This window comes from Chiloscyllium plagiosum, unplaced genomic scaffold (genome assembly GCF_037043375.1).
Source record: "Chiloscyllium plagiosum isolate Xiang-an unplaced genomic scaffold, Cpla_swu_hap1 HiC_scaffold_34, whole genome shotgun sequence".
Taxonomy (NCBI): domain Eukaryota; kingdom Metazoa; phylum Chordata; class Chondrichthyes; order Orectolobiformes; family Hemiscylliidae; genus Chiloscyllium; species Chiloscyllium plagiosum.
In genome coordinates, this window is record NW_028270172.1 from 24,530,419 (window position 1) to 24,550,694 (window position 20,276).

General features: G+C 41.4%; 1 protein-coding gene across 4 annotated transcripts in view; it reads right to left on the bottom strand.

Annotated features, from left to right (window-relative positions):
* Positions 1–20,276, bottom strand: part of LOC122564452 (sodium/hydrogen exchanger 3) — a 131,276-nt gene that overhangs the window by 14,198 nt on the left and 96,802 nt on the right. For all 4 annotated transcript variants that reach the window (XM_043719350.2, XM_087978550.1, XM_087978552.1 and 1 more), the window contains 9 exons: positions 19,884–20,061; positions 17,718–17,938; positions 12,144–12,346; positions 10,786–10,875; positions 9,171–9,241; positions 8,359–8,488; positions 6,532–6,638; positions 4,803–4,932; positions 3,398–3,574 (listed from right to left, as the gene is read on the bottom strand). In XM_043719350.2, coding sequence (XP_043575285.2) covers positions 3,398–3,574; positions 4,803–4,932; positions 6,532–6,638; positions 8,359–8,488; positions 9,171–9,241; positions 10,786–10,875; positions 12,144–12,346; positions 17,718–17,938; positions 19,884–20,061 — 1,307 coding nt within the window. The remainder of the gene's footprint in view (positions 1–3,397; positions 3,575–4,802; positions 4,933–6,531; positions 6,639–8,358; positions 8,489–9,170; positions 9,242–10,785; positions 10,876–12,143; positions 12,347–17,717; positions 17,939–19,883; positions 20,062–20,276) is intronic.

Genomic DNA, 20,276 nt, shown 5'->3' on the forward strand with positions numbered 1-20,276 from the left:
GTGGGAGGTTAAGGCAACTGCATATAGGCCAATATCTCAAGACCAAGTCACCCGTTCTTTAGTTGTGCACAGTACACTGGCTGGAGCCAGCCAACTCTGCCATTACTTGAAGTGAGGAGATTCTAAATCCCCTGTTTATATAACTTTTTTTTCTATTACAAACTGCTTTTATTTATAACATTTCAGCAAGATTTGCATACAAATTCAGAACACTAATGGATCAAGCATAAATGCCCTTAAAACCATGAAAAGTTATAAATGCAAACAATAATGTCTCTGTAAAGTTCTTGAAGTACTTGCACAAAAAACTGACCTGCACTAAAGGATCTTGAAAAAGTTTATGCAAAATGGTATTTTTAACGTCCAACCATCACGCATCAACAGCAGATGGCAAATCCGTAGTGACAAACTTTTACTACTTTACTATTACTAATACTTTTACTTGAATTAATGCCAAAACCAGGTTGTTCCTTTATACAATCTTGAGGTGAGTTTTACTTGGGTGTAAACGGTCGATAAATCAGCACCATACTGTTGGCCCTCACCATAACAAAAATTCAATTTATTAAAAGTCCTATATCCCCTGTTTATATTGATTAGCCAGGGCTTCCTGATTGGACTAGGTTCATGACCCCAATCAAAGATCTCAGTCAACAAGATCCACCTGGTTTCAATCACTACAGAAGCCAATGAGGAATGCCATTGTGGACAGAAAAGGATTTGGATGCTGGTTTCAGCAGCAGATGAATTGAGACAGAGATGGGGGAAGTGGTGTGGTCTAATGTTCAATCACTTGTCAGGGATTAACTCTGCAATATTTTAATTAAAATAGTAAAACACATTGCAAGTTAGGAAGTGGACATTATAGCAAACCAATGGTTGTATGTGCACAGTTTGCAAGCCCATCACCAAGTAACTGGCAGAAGTGCAAAATTGTGTACACACGGGACTCGGAATCCTTAAAGGATAGGCTGTCTTACATACAGTAGGGGACGGGGGTGAGGGGTGGCAGGCAAATTCAGGCAAGGTTGCAAAGGTGGAATGAAAATAGATAGTGGTGCGAATGTGATCAGAAACTAAACTCAGCATCAAACATAATGTCAATGTTAAGAACAGGAAGGAGTTGCTGGGAAGAGTGATGGAGAAAGTTAGCTAGGGAGCTAGGTTTGTGGCTATGGGAAGAGTGATGGAGAAAACAGCTAGGGAGCTGGGTTTGTGGCTATGGTTTTCCATGTTGGAAAAAAAATTTGCTGTTCACCCAACAGTGATGTCAGACAAGCAGTCTGATAAATTAGGGATGGTGATATAGTGGGCAGAGGAGATGAGGAGACTCAAATGGGTGCAAGCGCAAATATGGAACCTGACACTGCATTTTGATGTGGTAAGGAGAAGTTGGAGACTCACACTCACATTGTGATGTGATGAATAAAAATGGAACCAGATGAGTGCAGCACCACTCTTCTAGTGAAGAGTACATAGAACAGTACAGCACAGAACAGGCCCTTCGGCCCTCGATGTTGCACCAACCTGTGAACTCATCCAAGCTCATCCCCCTACACTATCCCATCATCATCATCCATGTGCTTATCCAAGGATTGTTTAAATCTCAGGAGGTAGATCACGTTGGCAACTTTTCAACATATCATAGAGAAGGATGAGGCAAATATTGTCCCATCATCACAACCAAATAAGATGTCATTTGTGACCTTGGTGAGAGTTGCTTCACCACTGTGGGAGGCCCAAAGGTCCAATGGCCTCTTTTCTCAAAGGCCCTGACACCAATGACCCACAGAAGGCCAAGTCTGAAAGAATAGAAGAAAAAACAAACCCCAACTGGAAGCAAGCTGAACTGTCAACAGTTTTGGGATGGCCAGTTGTGTTACATGCCAGTTTATTGCTGAGAACGAAGGTGAGCACTTCATTGACAGACACTGAACCTATAATAGCAAGGGGTGGCCTGAATCAAGTTAACTGCACATCACAAGGGGTGCAGGAAATCCAGTTGTAAAACAAGAGGCAAGAACTGCTAGCTGAAGAGATCGCATACCATTTACAGCAGTCCTTGTGGGGTGGGGGAGTAGGTACTTCCAGTACCTCTCTAGGAGGCCTACCGTACCACCCTCCCCACCCTACTCATTCTCATTCCCAATTCTAACCAAATTCCCTTCAAGGTCTGAATCTAAAGCCTTTCTGCTTTAACAGTTAACAGGGAATACATGTGTAAGTGCTCTTCGTACAGATTTTCTCTGCTCAGTAACCAGTCTGTTTGTCAATTTGACCAGGTGTCGATTAGGAACTGGAAGAGAAAAAAAAACCAACAATGTCTGACTAAATCTCACAAACTACACCTCCCATGTCTGACCATTTTCCCATCTACCGGTCGGTATTCGGGGCCCAAGTATCAGATATTTGAATACATGGCATACTGTAGAAGTATCCAGTCAAACAACTCCAGAAAAGAGAAAATCTAAGTGGTCACAAATATCAGTCATGCATCAGTGATTCATGGAACCAGAAGAATTTTGCAGGTTAAAAGAAGTGACCAATGGGTCCATCATTCCTGTGCTAACTCTTTGGAACCAAAAGAGTATCTCTAAATGGGTTCACTTCCCTACTCTTTCTAGATAACCCTGTAATTTTCTCGCTTTTTAAATTTTTTTTTATTCATTCACACAATGAGGGCATTGCTAGTTTAATCAGTGTTTATTCCCCAGAGGTAAAAACAATGACTGCAGATGCTGGAAACCAGATTCTGGATCAGTGGTGCTGGAAGAGCACAGCAATTCAGGCAGCATCCGAGGACAGGCAAAAATCGACGTTTCGGATGCTGCCTGAATTGCTGTGCTCTTCCAGCACCACTGATCCAGAATTTATTCCCCAGAGGGCAGTTAAGAGTCAACCACATTGCTGTGGATCAGGTATCACATATAGTCCAGATCAAGTAGAGAAGGCAGTTTTCTTCCCTAAAATGACATTAGTGAACCAGTTTCCAACAATCAACAATGGTCATCATTAGACTCTTATTTCCAGATTTTTCTTTGTCCTTCTTGAATTCAAATTCCAGAATCTGCCATGGCAGGATCAGAACCCAGGTCCCCAGAACATTACATGGGTCTCTGGATTTACAGTCCAGCAATAATACTTTTTCCTTAAATGTTTTCTAATAAATTCTTACGTTTTGGATTTGCCCCATTGCCTTTTGAAAGTTAATTTTGAACCAGCCTTCACTGCTCAGGCAGCAAGTTCCAGATCATGGACCAACAGTCCCTTCACCACCCCTCAACACCAAACTATATTTTCAGCAAGGTGGTTCCAACTTAAACTGTAATTTGCAAAATCATCTTTGTTTATAAAAAAAAAATTTTACTTACAAAAATAATCTGCCATGTCAGCATACCTTTTTAGCTGCTCGCTCTTTCTTCATGTTCCTAAACTTTGTGGTATAATTGTTTGCGAGCTTGGTGGGTTTGAAATTTTCCAGTCTCTTTTTCATCGTGCGCTGGAAAATCTCTTTATCCTGTTGCTCACCTTCATTGCGCACTGCCAGCTTGTGTCGGCTGTAATTAAGCCTGTACTTTAAAAAGACACCATTGGACTAGTGAATAAAGAGAGAGTGTGGCAGAGGATTTCACTCCTAGAAAATCACTTCTCTTACCTAGTTGATTCGATCAAAAGGTATTGACCAAAAATAGGTAAATGACATTACATAAGACACAACAGACTCAAGTGACTGAATGGCTTACTCAAGTTCAATTTCTTCTTCAATCTCCAACAAACCAGTCGGTTTTCAGAATGATGGACATCATAACACAAAGCAGGATTAATTTGCTCATTTGAACTTCAGCTAACCTTTTTGTGCAATTAATCACACTCCTCTCAACTATCCACATTGTTCCTTGTGTTATTCATAAATTCTACTCCAACCTTTTTTTTTTAATTTTAATTAAAGCAACCCATCAGGGTTCTCTGGAAGGAGAATATATATAAAAAAACAAAATTATATAACAAATGAAAAAGAAAGTACTCAAATACCAAAAGACTTCAAAATTGAATCTTGTCTAATTGTACAAAGGAGAACGTTTTATATATCAGAGTTCATGAGGCCACTGGCTCTCTACTGGTTTTCTAGAATATTCCAGACCCCTCACACAAGTGGCACAGTGACTCAGTGGTTAGCACTGAGGCCTCACAGCACCAGGCAGCCGGGTCCGATTCCAGATTCGGGTGGTGACAGTTTGTGTGGAGTTTGCACATTCTCCCAGTGTCTGTGTGGGTTTCCTCCGGGTGCTCCAGTTTCCTCCCACAGTCCAAAGATGTGCAATTAGGTGAACTGGCCATGCTAAATTGCCCATTGTGTTCAGAGATATGCAGGTTACATGCATTAGTCAGGGGGAAATGTACAGTAGAGTAATAGGGTAGGGGAATGGGTCTGGGTGGGTTACTTTTCAGAGGGTCGGTGTGGACTTGTAGGGCCAAAGGGCCTGTTTCCACACTGTAGGGATTTTATGATTTAAATTGCAAATAAAAAAATGTATGTAAAAAGCCCAGTTAATATTTATTCAGAGTTACCAAGCAGTATCTTCCTGTCCGGTTTTAAAACAGCAATTTGAACAAAAACGTGAAGACCAAGTAACTAGGGGGTGACAGATTAATGTTTGCTTCAGTTTTGATCAAACTTGGGCAAAATGTTTTAAACCAAAGTAGAAAGTAATATCACAACTTAATAATTCTGAATACTGTCCGATTCAAAAGCTGGAAGATATAAAAACAGACAACTAAATGGGACATGTGCATTTCCTTACCCGTTTCCTGGGTTTGTACAGATGCTGCTGCAACATGTGGTGAGTGACTGTTTCTTCTCGATCCTTTCCACTCTTCATTCTATTCTCAATCGCTTGCATGTCCAGACATACCTCGCTGGTACTCCCTCGCCTGCAGGAAGCAATAGATTTCATCACAAATCTGGTCATCCCAACATTGGCAATAAACTCCCAGTCTTTGACTGGGTGAGATTCTAGTGGCTCAAGCAGATAACCAAAGCCAACATTACTAATGCGGTACTACAAGACCACAAGACAAAGCAGCAGAAGTAAGCCAGTTGGCCCAGTGAGTCTGCTCTGCCAGTTAATAAGGTCACAGCTGATCTGATAAACTCCTATTGCCTGCTTTAACTTGCATACCTTCAATTCTTTATCAGTTAAAAATTTGTCCACTGCAGCTTTGAATGGACTTAAATGACCCCGTGTAACAGTTCTTTGCAGTCAAGAATTTCACAGACTGGACTAACCTCAGAAGGAATTCCTCCCCATTTGAGTTTTAAATGGAAAATCCCTTTGAGATTATGCCCTCTGACCCTAAACTCTCCCACAAGAGGAAACAACCTCTTTGCATCGCAAGCTCCCTTAGAATCTTCTATGTTACAATAAGATCTCCTTTCAACAAGTACAAGCCCAACATACACAATCTCGCAAGAAAATCTTTCCATACCCAGAATCAACCTGGTGAGCCTTCTCTACACTGCCTCCAATGCCAATATCTAACTTTCTTTGGATATAGGGACTAAAATTGTTCATAGCATTCCAATGGTCTGACTAGTACCTAGCGTAGTTCTGACAAGACCTCTGTTTCAGAAAAGGAAGTTGAAAGGAAAGGCCAACATTCCAATTGCTTTCCCCATTATCTGACCTTGGATGCTAACATTGTGACTCATGCACATGGATCCCCAAATTCCTCTGTGTTGCAGTTTTTTTTCCTATTTAAATAAGATTTAGCTCTTTCATTCTTCCTGCCAAATTGCTCAAACTGATGCTTTCATCCAAGATTTTGCGCTCCCACTTAACCTATCTTCCTCACAATTTGCCTTTCCACTGCAGGGAGCATTGTACACTTAAATAGAGCAACTTTAGATTATACATTAAACCAATACCTTGTCTGCTCAGGCAATTAGCACCAATTTTGAGGGGAGAGCTTTTTAAAATTAGATTCCTTACAATGTGGAAACATGCCCTTCGGCCCAACCAGTCCACATACCGACCCTCCGAAGAGTAACCCACCCAGACCCATTTCCCTCTGACTAATGCACCTAACACTATGGGCAATTTAGCATGGCCAATTTACCTGACCTACACATCTTTGGACTGTGGGAGGAAGCCAGTCCACCATGCTGCCCCACTCACTAATATAACCATTATCCTGCAAAACAACTTCAGTAAACCAGGTTAACTAGTCTTTAAATCACTTTGGATTTAGTAGTATCCAACAAACCGCAAAACAACTAACATTTCCTACAACGATTACACTTCCTGGAGACTTCATTGACTGTAAAGCAGCTTGCAGTATCTGAATGTTGTGAAAAAATACAATTCTTCTTTACATCAACTTAAAACTGCTCAGATAAATTCTTAATCTGGTGTATGTTTTGAGCAATCCAGAGAAACGTGTACTTTATAAAACTGCACTCTCCAGGTGAATGCCCGATAGTCAAATGATCTTCCTGTTTACAGCAAAATGTTCTCATGTTTGATTACTTACAGCAATGCAGAGACAGATGAGTCCACAACAGAGTGACGAGGTCCAGTGAAATCAACGTTAACATCACTGCTTGAGCGAATAAAAGCCAAGGACCCTCTCCGTTCTCCCTGGAATTATGAAAACACAAAAAAAAAAATCAGATATCAACTGAAGGAACTGAAATAGTTCAACAAACTTTAATTGTAGGTACACAAAAGGAGTCACAAATTATTTATTTAAAGTTCATCAGTTACACAGTAAATCACACTTGAGCCTGAAACATTAACTTCCTTCCTCTCTCCACCCATCTGTCATGTATTTTCAACATTGTGTGTGTGTGTGTATCTTGTCCAGAGCCAGTAGATGAATGACATCTGAAATTCCATCTTCTGTGCTGTATCATTGTATTATTAATTGTCATTGTGACCAGGACTGATTCATTGAATGATCAATTATTCTCCATCACATGCTGAACCACAGCAAGAACCCCACAGTACATGTTGAGACTTGGCATTTATTTGCACAATTCATGGACTTAAATAAGCTTGTTTGTTATACATTATATTATGCCATTCAATTAAAGCTTCTACATTCTTTTTTCAAAATAGGCCAAACCAGTTTAAAATACTCAGCATACGGAGGAAAATTAAAATAATCAGACAAAAGATTTTCAAAAATATATTAAGTGAAATGAAGAGCTGGAAGCATGCAATATTGCACTTTATTAGTGTTTTACAAGGTAGGAAGCAAGTGTGGGAAACATGTTGCTTAGGTGAAGTTCTTCACCCTGTTTTCCTACAGGAATACAGTCTTGCGCAAATTATCAGGAGCTTGGAAGGAGAAAGTAGGAGAAAATCCTCTTGGACAGATGGCTCACCAATCAGTGAGAATGTAAGCTTCAAGCTGGGCTGGATAAAAAAGTGTCAGGATCAACATACGCAGAGTGAAGGGACATAACCGCCTTGATAACATGATCAGATTTTCTTTCACTAATGCAAACAGGATGTTAAAAGGGAAGAACATCACGTTGACAATTTTATTGATCAGCAAAGCAGCAGGTTTGTCTTTTTCTTGAGCATTTAAATGGGTGAACAGTAAGGACACTGCTCAAAGATGACAGCAGGTTTAGAGACCCTCGCTTTTCAATATCAAACATTAGCTGCTCTGCATTCAATATGCACTGGACAGCCCATCAACTATACAGCTACATTGCAACAAGTCAGAGACAGGTAAATACAGGGGACATCCATTTAGCTGGTGATTGCACCAGCATTTTGGAAGAGTTACCTAATTAGTTCTACTTTTTATTCACTTCCCTGCACCACCTCCCCACCCCCGCTCACAGCACTCCAACAATTTCCTCAAGTGGGTGTCCAATTTCCTTCCGATTTTACCATTCCATCTGCATCCCACCCTTTCAGGTCATGCACATTAGATCATCGCAATTTATTGCGGCAATTAAAGTTCTCATTCCCCTCCACTTTTTCTGCCAAATATCTGATTTCCTGCTGCTGACCCTCCTGCCAGTTTCTCCAGAGTAAGTAATGAGGAACTATCAATTCTCTTCTGGATTTTGAACACCTCTAAATCCACTCCTGACCCTCACTGTTTTGAGAATAATCCCAGCTCCCCCAGTCTCATGATTCAACTGAAGGCGCTCATCCCTGGTGTCGCTTTGTATCCATTCCAAGATCAAACTCAACAGCCAAGAAGTAAATCCAACACTTCAGCTGAAAAATATTTTCCGACAGAGGAGATCTCTTTTAGTATGCCTGATAATGTTAGTCTAATGACCAGATACAATGCCCATCTTTTCTGTGTTAAGAATAGGCCACCTGGGGAGTTTACCTCAGACACATAGCTGATGGCATCTTTCAGGTTCAGCTCCCGGAAAACGCTGAGGATCTTATCCCGACTAACTTGTGCTGATTTCCTCATCATTAATTTGCTCAGGTATTTTCTGTCAAAGTTTGTCCACCTGTGAATAGAACACAAAACAGCTGGCATTGCTTTATGTCCATTAACCAAATTGTGTGTGCAGTGTGTGGGGGCAATGGTGGCTCAGTGGTTAGCACTGCTGTCCCACAGCACAAGGGACCAAGGATAGAGGATCGATACCACACTCTGGCAACTGTGCAAACTCCACACAGACTTTCTCCCCATGTCTGCGTGGGTTTCCTCTGGATTTCATCCCAAATCCAAAGATTTGTAGGTTAGGTGTATTGGCCATGCTAAATTGATCATAGCATTGAGGTATGTGCAGGTTAGGTGGGTTAACCACCGAAAATGCAGGATTACAGAGAAAAGGTGAGGGGTCTGGTGGGATGCTCTTTGGAGGGTCGGTGTGGACATGGGCTGAATGGCCTGCTTTCACATTGTCAGAATTCTATGAAGAACATTTTAAAAATCTAAAATAAAGATTTTGTGGAACGTTATGAAATTATAAATTGTACTGTTCCAGAGGGGATGTCATGCAGTTTGAAACATTGGATTATATTTTCAGTACTAGCATGGATCTTGAAAGTACCAGATGAAATGCGATCCAGTACATCTCCAAAAATAGTAAACCTTATTTGATTAAATAATGAGTATTAACACATTATGCTAAATATTTAAAGTACATTGGAAAATAAATTCTACCACAAAAAATAGTCACATACTTGTCTCGAAGATAGTTGTGTCCAATTTGACCAGAGATGTCTTCTATTGCAGAAAGAATGTGATCAAAAGCCTTAAAAAGCACAATTATTAAAAAAGTGAGAAGAATACTCTTGTAACATTACTGTACAAATTGTTTTTAAATATCCTCAATAAGACAACACTAAAATAATTCCCATTCACAAAGTGAAACTAGAATTGATATTTGTTTAGAAACAAATATTGGTTGAATTTTCTCTTCAGATGATTAATTACAAGATTTTTGAGATTTTTATTTTCTTAGCTCTTACAGTGGCTTGGGCATCACTGGCAGGGCGAACTTTTGTTCCTCATCTCAAATTGTCCTTGAATTGAGTGGTATACTTGGTTTTGCTCACAGAATTTTCAATGCCGGCCAGAGGCACAGAGGAAATGGTAGCTGCTGCCAGTACTCCAGTGACCCAAAGACCAACATCTCAGGAGGGACCCAGGCCAGAGGTGAATGATGGCTGGAAAGGGAATTGCTGGGGTGACAGGATGTGCTTGCCCGTGGGGGTTGGCAGCATTTGGCTCCTGAGCCCAGGACTGCTCATGATCTCCATGGAAACAGCACCATGCAGCATTCACATTATCAGTACCAGAAAGGCTCTCCGTGGTATTGCGCAGGTTCAGCGACTCATGGTCCAGACTCATGGTCGGCTTCAGCAGCAGTAACGGAAGAGTAGCCCAGAACCAAGATCTCAGCCAAGTAGGTGAGCGGGAGCGGAACCATTAGATATACTACAACTGGACAAAATAGCAAAACTATCACTGTAATTTCGTGTTATTTAAACAGAGATCCAAGATGGTTCCGGTGACTGGCAACACTTTGTGAATGCATTCATTGTATTTAGTCTTTGTGACAATATTAAATAAATCTAAAATAAATATGATGTGGTGTATTAGTTTCATGACTTGTTAGTCAGTTTAATAGCAACAATGATAGAAGTCAGATGTAGTGTATTTAGGACACATGAAACCTATCTGTATATGGATGGATCTTCAATTAAATATCTGCAATTATTATTTCATTATTCCTTGTTGATATTTAAGCCTAAGAGAAGCACAGCATAGTGAAAATGGAGGTTTTCTATGCTTACACGGTCACTGTTGTGCACTGACCTTGCAGGTGCACACAGCTTCAGGGAAAAAGTTAGAGAATGTACTTTCTTTCCAGACTTCCCACATGACCCTAATGCTGAGTGAACACCACCAGTGGTCAGATGTAGCCCTTAAATGGGCAAGAATTTCCCACTTAAGGGCCTCAGCATGGGCAGGCGGTCTCCAAGCCATAGATAAAGGACCTAACCAAGCCAAAGGTTTGGGGATCCCCAACGATCACCCTCCCAACCTGATTAAATGCTCTTCCCATAATCCAATGCGCAGAGGTGGGGACAATAAGTTCACAAGAATTTGAATGGAGTTTTTTTTTTAAAATGCAAACAAAGTAGTTAGTTCCAACTGCTCTTTTGCTGCTGAATTTTCATAAGAACACAAATGGTTCACTCATGTTAATTAGCAGAAAATGAGCACTCCAGTGAAGGACTTAAGGAATCCTCCTTTTACACATTTATTGGATCCTGAGAGACAAGAACTTACTCTTCCATGAAGTTTCTCATTGAGTAAAGGTTCCTTGTGCTGGCTCCTCTTTACTTTCAGCCATTTAACCAAAGGTTTGATCGTCAGACCCTGAAAAACATTCCAAACAAGTCTTCATCTCTGATAGATAAAATAAAACATAGACCTGAAACACAATGTAAACTGTCAAAACTCTTGCAATTTGTTTGTATTCTACATCATGAGTGACACGGTGGCTCAGTGGTTAACACTGCTGCCTCGCAGCACCAGGGTCCCAGGTTTGATTCCAGCCTCAGGCGACTGTCTGCATGGCGTTTGCACATTCTCCCCGTGTCTGCGTGGGTTTCCTTCGCGTGCTCTGGTTTCCTCCCACAGTCCAAAGATGTGCAGGTTAGGTATGTTGGCCATGCTAAATTGCCCATAGTGTTCGGTGGATTAGTCAGAGGTGAAATGGGTCTGGGTGGGTTACTCTTCAGAGGGTCGGTGTGGACTGGTTGGGCCGAAGGGCCTGTTTCCACACTGTAGAGAATCTAATCTTAAAAAAAAATCATGAGGGAACTACTTCCACCATAGGGTTCAACTTTATCTCCAGATTGATCCTTTGGTTTTAGGAGAATAAGGGTCATTCAATGCACGATGAAGGGCTTTTGCCCAAAACATGGATTTTCCTGCTCCTCGGATGCTGCCTGACCTGCTGTGCTTTTCCAGTGCTACACTTAAGACATTCAATACATGGCCTGTGCTGATGAACAATATCAGCAGATAGATTCCTATTCACATTTATATCCTGAAAGGTGAAGTTTTTTTTCAAAGTGTAATCAGCACTAAAATGCAGGGAATGCAGCAGCTATTTTACACTCTGCTACATCCCCCCAAACAACAATTCTATAAAAGCCATGTACTGGTCTTTCGGGATGATGATTGAGGGTTAAATATTTGGCAAGACAACTGCTCCTCTGCTCTTCAAGTCATTACATGAGATTATAGAATTATACAGTACACAACAGGCCCTTCAGCCCATTGAGTTTGTAATGCCAAACCTATAATTCTGTCTTTATTAGTCCCACTTTCATGCACTAGACACAGACTTGAAGTCAAGAGTGTGGTGCTGGAAAAGCACAGAAGGTCAAGCAGCATCTGAGGTGCAGAAGAGTCGATATTTCAGGCAAAAACCCTTCATCAGGATTTCTTGACTCTAACCTCCAGCATCTGCAGTCCTCACTTTCGCCTCCACAGACTTGAACATTAGCATATCATTTACATCTCCTTAAGTAACAGAATGTTCTTAGTTTGTAGTGTTTCACTCAAAAGATAGAATACCTTATTGGCTTCACTGATCGAATTACGACAGCGGGTATGGACAACATAGTGTTAATTACCTGAAAGATGACAGTGAAATACACCACAATGATGGTTGTACTGATAAACAGTCGCCTCTCATGTATATGCTGGGAGTCCAGCAAAACCACCAGAGCAAAAGCTACAGCTCCACGCAGGCCTCCATATGACATCACCACCTGATCTATAATCTCCAGCTGCACCACACGGTAATGGTTCAGAATCCAGGTCTGAATTACAACACCTTTTAAAAATTGGAAGAGTGGGAATATTTTAGTTAAAGCTCAAATCTGTTAATGTTTAAAAAAAATGCATACAGCACCTTTTAAGTCAAAAGCACAGCATTGCTGCACAAACCAATACTTATTTTGTATCACGTGACATGTGGCAGGATTGGCATACAGATGCCAAAAGATGAACATTATTTTGTAAGCAATGCAACCTTTTATTGTTCCATGTTAGTATTTTGGTTCCTTACTGAAGGGGAGTTTTGTTTTTGGAAGTTCAATTCCATAAGTTATGGTAGCTCTGTAATAACTTATGTGTTTTCTATTTGGAAGTCTAGCCTGAGCCATTTCAGGCTGTCCATCCTTGGTTGCTGTCTACAGAAGAGAAGGTACCATTGGTGGCCAATCCACATCAGGAATCAAGAGATATCTTGTCTATTGTGGCCCGACTGCTTTCCTGTTTGAGAATGCAATCAAGCGTTTGATCAAAATCCCTCACAAACTGAAGCAAATAATTTCAGAAGCCTGTACATGTTTAGATATCCAATGTTAGACAAACACACTAACTTGTATTGTATTAGATTGGAATGTATGTTGTCATAAAAAGCATATAATAATTAATATTAAATCATAAATAAAACAGAATTCATTCATCTCTTAAAACTTTGAGTTGCAAAATAATCCACAACAAATCTATGAAACCACTGCAAACAAAATCACAAAAACACTATCCTGGTGGTAAAATGGACAGTGAATCTCAGGAAGGTTACATTGGCTTTGTATGGAGAGCAATGCAGATTTCCCAGAAAGCATTTGGGGCAGAAAAGGTCAATGTATGAGAACAGGTTGCATTCACTGGAATGTAGAAGATTGATGAATGATCAATTTGAGATATTTTTTGAAGGGTCACTGAACTCAAAACGTTAACTTGGCTTTTTCTCTTAGATGCTTCCAGTGTGGAGTTTTTCCAGCAATTTCAATTTTTGCTCGAGATATTCAAGAATGAGATCTGGTAGACAGAAACAATTTCCTCTGATGGGAACATTAAGAACAAGGGAATATAAACTAAAAACTAGGTTGAGGGAGTTCAGAGGGAACAACAGAAAGCACATCTTCACAAAAGCTAGCAAAACTCTCCAACAGCTGAGTGTCAAAGTGGTGATTGCTATATTTTGTTACGTCCAAGTATTAAATGACGGGAAGTTAAAATACAAATGTCACTTATAAAACAATAAAGGACCTCATTAAATAGAAAAACATGATTGAAGGATTAGGGTGTAGGTTTGCTCGCTGAGCTGTAGGTTTGATATCCAGACGTTTCATTACCTGGCTAGGTAACATCATCAGTGGCAACCTCCAAGTGAAGCGAAGCTGTTGTCTCCTGCTTTCTATTTATATCTTTGTCCTGGATGGGGTTCCTGGGGTTTGTGGTGATGTCATTTCCTGTTTGTTTTCTGAGGGGTTGATAGATGGTATCTAGATCTATGTGTTTGTTTATGGCATTGTGGTTGGAGTGCCAGGCCTCTAGGAATTCTCTGGCATGTCTTTGCTTAGCCTGTCCCAGGATAGATGTGTTGGCCCAGTCGAAATGGTGGTTTTTTTTCATCCGTGTGTAGGGAGAGAGGATCATGTCTTTTTGTGGCTAGCTGGTGTTCGTGTATCCTGGTGGCTAACTTTCTTCCTGTTTGTCCTACGTAGTGTTTGTGGCAGTCCTTGCATGGAATTTTGTAGATAATGTTGGTTTTGTCCATGGGTTGTACTGAGTCTTTTAAGTTTGTTAGTTTTTGTTTGTGGGTTTGTGCGCTACTAGGATTCCGAGGGGTCTTAGTAGTCTGGCTGTCATTTCTGAAACTTTTTTGATGTATGGTAAGATGGTTAGGGTTTCTGGCTGTGTTTGGTCTGCTTGTCGTGGTTTGTTCTTGAGGAATCTGCGCACTGTATTATTTGAGTATCCGTTCTTCTTGAATACATTGTATAGGTGGTTCTCCTCTGTTTTCCGAAGTTCGTCTGTGCTGCAGTGTGTGGTGGCTCATTGGAATAGTGCTCTGATACTGCTTCGTTTGTGTGTGTTGGGATGGTTGCTGGTGTAGTTAAGTATTTGGTCAGTATTTGTCGGTTTTCTGTATTCGCAGGTTTGTAGTTCTCCATTGTCCTTTCTTTCAACTGTGACGTCCAGGAATGTGAGTTTGTTGTCGGTTTCTTCTTCCTTGGTGAACTTTATGCCTGTGAGAGTGTTGTTGATGATGTTAAATGTCTCTATCTTGTTTCGTTTTGTGATGACAAAGGTGTCATCGACGTAGAAATGACAGCCAGACTACTAAGACCCTTCGGAATCCTAGTAGCACACAAACCCACTAACACTTTCAAACAAAAACTAAAACTTAAAAGACTCAGTACAACCCATGGACAAAACCAACATCATTTACAAAATTCCATGCAAGGACTGCCACAAACACTACGTAGGACAAACAGGAAGAAAGTTAGCCACCAGGATACATGAACACCAGCTAGCCACAAAAAGACACGACCCTCTCTCCCTCGTAGCCCTACACACAGATGAAAAAAACCACCATTTCGACTGGGACAACACATCTATCCTGGGACAGGCTAAGCAAAGACATGCCAGAGAATTCCTAGAGGCCTGGCACTCCAACCACAATGCCACAAACAAACACATAGATCAAGATGCCACCTATCAACCCCTCAGAAAACGAACACAAAAATGACATCACCACAAACCCCATCCAGGGGAAAGATATAAATAGAAAGCAAGAGACAACAGCTTCGTTTCACTTGGAGGTCGCCACTGATGATGTTACCTAGCCAGGTAAGGCCATAAGACCATAAGACATAGGAGTGGAAGTAAGGAAATTCAGCCCATCGAGTCCACTCCGCCATTCAATCATGGCTGATGGGCATTTCAACTCCACTTACCCGCATTCTCCCCGTAGCCCTTAATTCCTTGTGACATCAAGAATTTATCAATCTCTGCCTTGAAGACATTTGGCGTCCCGGCCTCCACTGCACTCTGCGGCAATGAATTCCACAGGCCCACCACTCTGGCTGAAGAAATGTCTCCGCATTTCTGTTCTGAATTTACCCCCTCTAATTCTAAGGCTGTGTCCACGGGCCTAGTCTCCTCACCTAACGGAAACAATTTCCTAACATCCACCCTTTCCAAGCCATGTATTATCTTGTAAGTTTCTATTAGATCTCCCCTTAATCTTCTAAACTCCAATGAATACAATCCCAGGATCCTCAGCCATTCCTGGTATGTTAGACCTACCATTCCAGGGATCATCCGTGTGAATCTCCGCTGGACACGCTCCAGTGCCAGTATGTCCTTCCTGAGGTGTGGGGACCAAAACTGGACACAGTACTCCAAATGGGGCCGAACCAGAGCTTTATAAAGTCTCAGTAGCACAACAGTGCTTTTATACGCCAACCCTCTTGAGATAAATGACAACATTGCATTCGCTTTCTTAATCATGGACTCAACCTGTATGTTTACTTTTAGAGAATCCTCAACTAGCACTCCCAGATCCCTTTGTACTTTGGCTTTATGAATTTTCTCACCGTTTAGAAAGTAGTCCATGCTTATATTCTTTTTTCCAAAGTGCAAGACCTCGCATTTGCTTACGTTGAATTTCATCAGCCATTTCCTGGACCACTCTCCCAAACTGTCTAGATCCTTCTGCAGCCTCCCCACTCCCTCAGTACTACCTGCCTGTCCACCTAACTTTGTATCATCGGCAAACTTCGCTAGAATGCCCCCAGTCCCTTCATCCAGATCATTAATATATAACGTGAACAACTGCGGCCCCAACACTGAACCCTGAGGGACACCGCTTGTCACCGGCTGCCATTCCAAAAAAGAACCTTTTATCCCAACTCTCTGCCTTCTGTCAGACAGCCAATCCTCAATCCATACCAGTAGCTCACCTCTAACACCATGGGCCCTCACCTTGCTCAGCAGCCTCCCATGTGGCACCTTATCGAAGGCCTTTTGGAAGTCTAGATAGACCACATCCACTGGGTTTCCCTGGTCTAACCTACTTGTCACCTCTTCAAAGAATTCCAACAGGTTTGTCAGGCACGACCTCCCCTTACTAAATCAATGTTGACTTGTTCTAATCAGACTCTGCTCTTCCAAGAATTTAGAAACCTCATCCTTAATGATGGACTCTAGAATTTTACCAACAACCGAGGTTAGGCTAATTGGCCTATAATTTTCCATCATTTGTCTTGATCTTTTCTTGAACAAGAGGGTTACAACAGCGATCTTCCAATCATCTGGGACTTTCCTTGACTCCAATGACTTTTGAAAGATCTCAACCAACACCTCCGCTATTTCCTCAGCCACCTCCCTCAGAACTCTAGGATGTAGCCCATCGGGGCCAGGAGATTTATCAATTTTAAGACCTTTTAGCTTTTCTAGCACTCTCTTTTGTAATGGCAACCATACTCAACTCAGCCCCCCGACTCCCTTTAATTGTTGGGATATTACTCATGTCTTCCACTGTGAAGACTGACGCAAAGTACTTGTTAAGTTCTTCTACTATTTCCTTATCTCCCATCACTAGGCTTCCAGCATCAGTTTGAAGTGGCCCAATGTCTACTTTTGCCTGTCATTTGTTTCTTATGTATTGAAAGAAACTTTTACTATCATTTCTAATATTACTGACTAGCCTACTTTCATATTTGATCCTCTCCTTCCTTATTTCTCTCTTCGTTATCCTCTGTTTGGTTTTGTAGCCTTCCCAATCTTCTGATTTCCCAGTGTGTTGGCCATTTTATAGGATCTCTCTTTTTCTTTAATACATTTCCTGACTTCCTTTGTCAGCCATGGCTGTCTAATCCCTCCCCAGATAATCTTTTTCTTGGGGATGAACCTTTGTACAGTGTCCTCAATTTTACCCACAAACTCCCGCCATTTTTGCTCTACTGTCTTCCCTGCTAGGCTCTGATTCCAGTCTATTTTCGTCAGTTCCTCTCTCATGCACTCATAGTTACCTTTATTTAACTGTAACACCATTACATCCGATTTTGCCTTCTCTCTTTCAAACTGCAGACTGAACTCTACCATATTATGATTGCTGCTTCCTAAGTATTCCCTTACTTTAAGATTTTTTATAAAGTCTGGTTCATTACATAGCACTAGGTCCAGAATAGCCTGCTCCCTTGTGGGCTCCATGACAAGCTGTTCTAAAAAGCCATCCTGTAAGCATTCCATGAATTCCCTTTCATGAAACGTCTGGATATCAAACCTACAGCTCAGCGAGCAAACCTACACCCTAAACCTCAACCTGAGCTACAAACCTTCACAAACCTTGCAAATATGATTGAAGGATTGAATGATAAATTTCCATCATACACTACAGCACTCACCGATAACTCTGTAGACAGAGATGAAGACAAGAGTGAGAAGGATAAAAGCTGTGTTCCATGTCCATATTCTTGTGTCCACTGCAGAGATTCCCAAAAACATGAAGATAATGGTCTCCGCTCCACTTGCCAGCATTTTCATTGCGTATCTGACAGTGGTGATTGACTGCTCACAGAGGTTGGCTTTTACATATTTCTGACAGCAGATGCCACAAAATGTAATGCTGACGGAAAGGAACCAAGACGTTTAAGGAAAGAGAACAGAAGCTAAACCTTAACAACACTGACGGAAATTAATCGCACCATTCATTAGTGGTCTTTAAACATGTCCCTGGGGAGTCCTGCAGGTATAGCTGCCCAATTACAGAGAGGAGTGTAGCTCTTCAGCCAGCTATTCCCAACAGGATTGTGAGACTGTACTGACTGCCAAGCAATCAATCAGTCTCTTACCACTCCATAGTCATTAAATGGATATTTCAACACCTAACAGATGAACAAAGACTGCCAGTCTATTCTACAGCCCATGCCAAAATTCCTACTTTGTAAAAGGAGTCTAAGAAGCCATGGAGCTCTCAGTTTCTCAGCTCTGAAGACTGCCAAGTGATCTCTAGAAGTAACTCATCAACTACCATACTGCCCGAAACTGTAGACATTTCAAGTTATAAAATAAAACACTCTAGTTCATGTCCTCAGCTGTGAATGGGCAATCGGTTGCGTACACAGAATGGGGAATGGACATCAGAGCCCAGTCACAAAGCCTCCCCACACCCTACGTACCTTCCCAAGCACTCCTAGAAGGTGCAACACTTGTCTATTTATCTCCCCACTCCTCACTATCCAAGGCTCCAGACAGGGTAAGCAGTGATTTACCTCCACTTTACTCACTCAATCTGGTCTCCTATACTCACTGCTCACAATGTGATCTCCTCTACGTCAGGGAGATGAAATGCAGACTGGGTGACCTCTTTACAGAATGCCTGTGTTCTGTCTGCAAAACTAACTGAGCTTCCAGTTGCCAGCCATTTCATGTTTCCTGGCCAATATTTCTCTCTCGGGCCTGCTTCGGTGCTCCAGCAAGAACATCTCATTTTCCTCCTGGGGACCCTGCAACCTTCACAACCCAGTGTTGAGTCCCATTAATTTTAAAGTCTGAATACCTTCTAAGTTGCTTAGCCACCCCTAGACCCTGTCGTGACATGGAACGTTTTCAGTACAGTTAACCTGATTACAGAGTCTGATTTGTCCCTGTTATCAGCTTCTCTGTTTCCCTGTCTTACTACTGACCATCCCTTTGTCTGTCTAACTTTGTTTCTTACTCTCTGGGCTCCATCTCCAATTATTCACTCACTCCTTCCCAAAGGCATCCCCCCTCCCCCCCACAACCTCTCCCTGTCATTAGCATGAATCCCACCTTTTCCAAAGTACTCAGTTCTGAAGAATGACAGACATAAAAACTCAGAACTGCTGGTGCTGTAAATCAGAAGCAAAACAAAAACAGATGTTGCTGGAAAAATTCAGCAGATCTGGCAGCATCTGTGAAGAGAAGGGAAATCAAAAAAGTGAATGTTCAGGTGGAGAGGAAGGGTCGCTGGACTCAAAACGTTGAATCTGATTTCTCTTCACAGATGTTGCCAGACCTGCTGAGTTTTTCCAGTAACTTCTCTCTTTGTTAAACCTGCTTTCTCTCCACAAATGTTGCCAAACCTATTCAGTTCCTCCAGCAGTTTGTTTTTAATTGACATTGAGTTTGTCCATCTATTCTGAACATTTAGTTTGCACATTCTCTGCCCACTCCCTCAATTCACAAACATGTAAAAGGGACACTCATCCAAATTTATCCATTTTTAGTGTGAATGAGCCACAAGAGTCAAATGTGATCCTGTGTTCAAATACAAAATAGGACTAGCTCAGTTTCCAATAAAGAGTAGTGATCAGCCATTGGACACTGTGACTAATTACAACTGCAACCCAGATGGAGATCAGTTAATTCTGAGATATAAACTAAACATAGTAAAACTGAGACTAGAAGATGTTAAGTCAGTAGGAAAGCCCCTCATTCCCCTTTCTCTGTGTGTCCAAGACATTGCCCATCCACAGCTGACACTAACTACAATTAAGTGAGGGAACAGCTGAATCAATGTTGAATAGATTTTTTTTAAAACTACTTACGCTAATATAGCAGAAAGTGAAAGCATTTCTGCAGTGAGGTAGGACAAGTATGAAATGACAAAGACAAATCCAGGTTCAATCACTCTCACATGCTTGGTAAATCTGGTTACCAGGGACAACAGGAATGCAAAGACGATGCCAACAGCAGTTCCACCCAAGCTCACAACAAAGAAAGAAACTGCAAAGAAAAGAAGTCCCATATTAGACATCAGATTTTACATTTTACACATCAAAATATGAACAAGGATGTCATCTGAACAGGAATTTACATGGCGCCTTTAATGAATTATAATATTCCAAGGTACATCACAGGAATATTAACAAAACACCTACCTAGATACTAGGGCAGATTGATTCTTGGTCAAAAGGAGGTGGATTTTTCAGGGAGGAAAT